This window comes from Fulmarus glacialis, unplaced genomic scaffold, assembly GCF_000690835.1.
Source record: "Fulmarus glacialis isolate BGI_N327 unplaced genomic scaffold, ASM69083v1 scaffold18889, whole genome shotgun sequence".
NCBI classification, from domain to species: domain Eukaryota; kingdom Metazoa; phylum Chordata; class Aves; order Procellariiformes; family Procellariidae; genus Fulmarus; species Fulmarus glacialis.
The window spans coordinates 2,734-7,738 of NW_009231604.1; the positions used below are offsets into that span (position 1 = coordinate 2,734).

A 5,005-nucleotide genomic window follows, 5' to 3' on the forward strand; every position below is an offset into this window, starting at 1 on the left:
GGTGTGTAATAGTCACATCATATCAGGAAACTCCTAGATTTGCTTGCTGATGCTCTCTGTGGCCCTGGCTGTGCCTGGAGCATCCCTGCTGCCCCAGCAGGCACAAGGAGAGATGCAGCCGGGCATGTATAACCAAGGATTCCAGCGTATTTTCGTGACCTATTTCTGATTCTGTTGTTCCGTGTGTGTGCGCTCAGGAAATCTTTGTGCTTTAGGGGGAGTAGGGTTTGTTAGTGATAAGGAAAAGCCTGTTTGACTGCTCGGGAGACTTAAACTAGAAACTAACCTGGCTTTGAAGGTGGACTCAGGCTGGGGAAGGTGGCTCTGAGCCTGAATAGAAAGTGATATGGGATGGGGATATATATATCCTAAAAAGGTGTGTGGTACTTCAGAGACTTTTGCCTCAGAGCAACTACATTTAATGAAACAGCTTTATTGGAGAACGCTGCCCTTGGTCAGCAGGGACTTGTTGAGTAGCTTCTCTTCCAGCAAAGAAGCAGTGGAGCAGAATGGGGCTGGTGGAGGGAAGTGTGAATGGACTGCCAGGCTGTGGTCCTGGGAGAGCTGCGCAGCCTTTGCTCAGCAGTGATGCTCTCTCTCCAGGTGGTGGAGACCTTGCTAAAGCAGTCTTGTCCAAGCCCCTCAGAGCAAGTCAGGAACTTGTCCTGCATCCTGTGCTGCCAGCAAATGCCTCCAAGCCAGATGGATATGTTTCCATGGCTTGTGCATGTGGTTCCCAAGATGCCCAAGCTGTGACATGCCCACCTGTGCCTGAAGGGAGTCTTTTATTTTCCCCTGAGTCTGGGATCAGCAAACTGTCTATGGCAGCAAGCTGACCCTGGGGCCAAAACTAAGCTTGTGAGGGTTCAGATTTGGAGAGCAGGGCTGACGTCCCTCTGCCATGACCATGAAAACTGGCGGGTCTGTCGAGCAGCCTGTGGGACAGATGCAGCTCCGAGGCAGGCGTTGGATGACCTTCAGTAGATCTTGGTGAGCCAGGGAGAGCCAGACTGTCAGGGAAATAAGGACTATGCCCAGTGGGAGGAGATGGGGATTGATCTGTCTGGGTGCTGTCTGCATGCTGTCCCTAACTGGTGGGTGCCTGCTGGGACAAGCTCTCCTACCTGCTGCAGGGCAAAGTATTGGACAAGGGCAGGGTCTCAGACCAGCCTGATGTTGTAAGCTCACCCACTGAATGGTTTGTGGGTTTTTCTTTAAATTCCTGCTTTCTCCTCCCTGTCCATTCAGAGGCTAAAGCCACAGCCTGGTTTTTGGCTCCTCATCAAATCTGCCCCCAGCTTCCAGAACTGCTGGTGGTGCCCGGTTTGGTGGCTCTCTGGAATGTGCAGGTCCCTCCATCTGGCAGACCTAAGACCCGTGCAGGAAAGGCTTTGTAAATGGGCTTGTGTTTACCTCAAAACTTGTTGTTGTCCTACAGACTCCTTGCCCGGGGAGATGGGCTTTGGCAGCTGGTGCTGCCAAGTCCTTGGTCTGTAGAAGAGCTATTCCAGGATGAAAACTTGCTTGAGTCTACAGAGACACCTTTTTTTGGTGTGTGTGTGTAGGTTTCTGAATGTTTTGGTTCTTTCTCTTTGCTTCCAGTAGCAAAACTAGGGCTGAGCTGGGGAGTAAAACTGAGTCTTGGAATATTTTTGTTATCTACTCCTAAGCAAAACAAAGGAACTTCTCCATACAGGTTGCACTTCTTAGGCGTTTCTCTTGCTCAGCCTGTGCTGGGAGGAGCAGGTTCAGGACTTTGCCTCTCTGCAAAGGGAGAGGTGATGATGATGGGTGGTGGCAACTGCCTGTGTGGCTGAGCAGCAAGGATGCTCCATGGTGGGAATCCCAGCTTCTGGCACTAGCTGTGTGTCCTTGGGCAAGTCTCTTGCTGCAATGTGTGTGTGCTGGCTTACCTCCTGCAGGGCCCTGAAAGGTTTCATTCATGTCCCTAATTACTCGCAGAGTCCTGAATGAAAGGGGCAGTGGATGTGCCAAGTGCATGACGTATCCCAGTACAACATCGTCCTTGTGAGCACTCTCCTTGTCCCTCCTGGGGACCCAGAGGTGGCTCAGGGAGGCTTGACAGTGGTGCTTTAGCCCAAGTCCCCTCTGCATGGGAGAGAGTGTCTCTTTTGTGGCACTTCTCCCTGTCCTGTGAGCTATTGAGGGCTCCTGGCTGGGATAGGAGGGGAGCTGTCCTGGTTCCTATAATTTCCTGGTTATTTTGGTATGTGGGTGGAAGGGGGAGGAGGGCGGCTGTGGAGAGAAGAGCAAGGTCAGTGAAGAACAAACATGCCTCTGTGCACTTGTGATCACACGCCAGCTAATCAGCTTCGGTGCTCCAACTTTCCTCGCAGAACTCATCAAGCACGGCCGTGAGAGGATAGGACAAACCATCAAGGCCTCCGGCTCCAGGCTCTGCTCGTAGTGAGTACGAAAGCCTCCCAGTGGGATGAGAGCCCTTTAAAAGCTCAGCCTGATAACCCCCGTGCCGGCTGGGCGGTGAATGGAGCTGGCTGGCACCGGCCAGATGTGGGCAGTCCCCGGGGACAGCTGCCAGCACACCGTCCCCTGCCATAGTCAGCCCGGCCATGGAGCAGGGGGGCTCCGGGATGGCCGTGGGTCTCTGCCTGGTGGTGTGTGGGGGCGGAGAGGGGGAGCACCCACAGGTGAGATGTGGGGGAGGCTGGTGGGATCTTTGGGCCCCCTTTTTGGAAGGGGCAGGGTGGAGGGTGCCTGGGGGGATGGGAGCCTTCAGAGCCTCCCTGTGATGTATGAGAGCTTGGTGGGGCTGAGGGGGAATGGACAAAGCTCTCTGGGGCAGGGGAGAAGGGTACAGAGCTATTTCCCCCCCTCCCCATAATCTCTTTAATCCTGGCTTTTGCAAGGAGTGTAGGGGAACCCTTAAAAACCAAGGGGAGGAATACCTGAGGTGGCAGGACCCATCCCTCCCCAGTGATGCTCGAGCAGGGCGGGTCTGAACCAACAAGTGTTGTTCAAGTCCAACTTCTCCAGCCCCAGCAGCAGCTGCGCTGGGTAGACGAGAGCCCTGTGCTTTAATGTCTCTGCTCACCGAGCCTGCCCTGGCTGCCGTGGCCAGCCCCTCTTCCCTGCGATGTCAACAGCCCCAAACCGCACTGGTCTGCACTGGCCTGGGGGAATGGGCTCTAACTGCTGCCAGCCCAGCTGGACTTGCCTGGCTGCCCCGTGGGGACACTTGTTGGGTTGCAGGGCTGGGTGCTGCAGCATCCCTGTGTGGTGGGGTGGGAGCTGTGTCTGCCTCAAGAGGGGTCTGGCCATGGCCAGGAGGGCTGCAACCTTGTCTGGCCTGATGCTTTGTTGCTTCTTGGGCTGTGCTGGTCTTCATGTGTTGGTTCCTTGACCAGTTTCTGCTATTACAAATCAAGGGATAACTGTGGCATTTAATATGCTTGTGCTTGTTCAAGTCACTCAAGCACCCAGGAACCTTTTTCCCCCACCTCCTGCTGGTGTGCACCCAGTGTCCCCTGCCTCCCCCAGTCCATGTGCACCCCTACCCCTTGGAAGTAGTAGTGCTACTGAGGGAGCAGCTGGGGAACTCAGCTGAGGTCTCCTATGAGGATGCACTGGGGTCTGTGCTGGTCTCCAGCAAGTTAATCGTGTGAAGCTGTTTCTTTCTTGGATACTGTTTTCAATACTGGGTTCTCTTTTTCCCCAAGTGCTGAACGAGTTGCTTTTTTAATGGATCGTTCTCGGAGCCCGGACAAAAGCACCCAGGTGAGATCATGGCTCTGAGACAGCAAGTCTTCACCATTGGGATGAAGATAGGGGCTGGTGCCTGTAGAAGAAAGGCAAGGAGGAGAGCCTGCGTTAGCCTGCTGGGAGGCTGGGTAGATGCTGGGTAGAGAAAAAGGAGAACAAAGAAGCCCTATAGAGCCTTTTGGACAAGGCATAACACTCCTGGGGAGGGGAAGATTCCTGGGGAGCAGGAACAGGAGGAAGACCATATGTATGTATGTACCTCCTTGCCATTGGGAAGAGGGCTGAGCACCTCTGTGGTGCTAGGTGTGCATATGGCCACTTCCAAGACTGCAGACTTGGCAGTTTTGGGGGTTAATGGGAGTGGGCAGAGGGCTGCAGGGTTGAGGCAGGCATGGGTGCTGATGTCCTGCTGCAGAAGTGCTCCTCTGTCTCAGAGCTGTGCACAGGGCTTCTTGCCTAGGACAGGCAGCGGGGAGCGCCTTGTGGTCTCAGTGCTGTGCTGAGCAACTGAGCCATGCAGTGCCTTTCTTCAGTGGCAGCACAGCAGGTCTTAAAGCCTCAAGTCAGGAGCCAAGCAGTCTCTTAGTAGTCTCTTTTTCTTTGCCCAAGTATGGGATGAGACTCTAGCTTAGTACAGCCTCCAGCTGTACTATTGCTTTAGTGCATAGCTCTGTTCTCCCTTTCCCCATCACTTAGTTTATCAAGGCATCCACTGTGTCTTTTGCTGATGGGTGTTTCTCAAAGGCTCTGTGCAAGGGATGCCATATGGAGGAAGAGAAAGCACAACCTGCAGCGTGGTCCTTGTGACTAATATTATTGTTATCCTCTCTAGCCTCCAACACCAACTGACAACATCAACCTTGGACCTTCTGCTAACCCAAAGTAAGCTCCCTGCAAAAGCCAGGTAGGGTGTGGAGTGTGCAGTGAAGAGATCTGGCAGGGGAATGCAGTTGGTCCCTGTGTCTTGCATGGGTGGTGTCTGCAAAAGTCCTAACAACTACATTACTTGGCCTTTAACACCATGTGTATCACAATGCACCAGCTTTCAAGACATTCAGCTATATCTGGTACCTGTTATCATAATCATCCTCTCCTATCCATGTCTGCAGCCCCTTGTCCCATCTCTCTTGAGAGGTAGTAAGGGAAGGTCTTCCTCATCACTGCTGGCTCCCTGACTATCTTTCTCTAGAAATGGGGATAAACTGTGTCCCCTGGAAATGTGCCACTCGGTCCCGTCAGGTGCTTTCACCTGCTGCTGTGTTCA

At 53.6% G+C, this 5,005-nt stretch overlaps 1 protein-coding gene across 1 annotated transcript in view; it reads left to right on the forward strand.

Moving 5' to 3' along the window:
• Window positions 1-2,384: 2,384 nt before the first annotated feature.
• SGK2 (serum/glucocorticoid regulated kinase 2) overlaps window positions 2,385-5,005 on the forward strand; it is a 9,258-nt gene continuing 6,637 nt past the window's right edge. Inside the window, exons 1-3 of the mRNA XM_009584645.1 lie at window positions 2,385-2,427; window positions 3,699-3,756; window positions 4,574-4,623. Coding sequence (XP_009582940.1) covers window positions 3,721-3,756; window positions 4,574-4,623 — 86 coding nt within the window. The 5' untranslated portion in view covers window positions 2,385-2,427; window positions 3,699-3,720. The remainder of the gene's footprint in view (window positions 2,428-3,698; window positions 3,757-4,573; window positions 4,624-5,005) is intronic.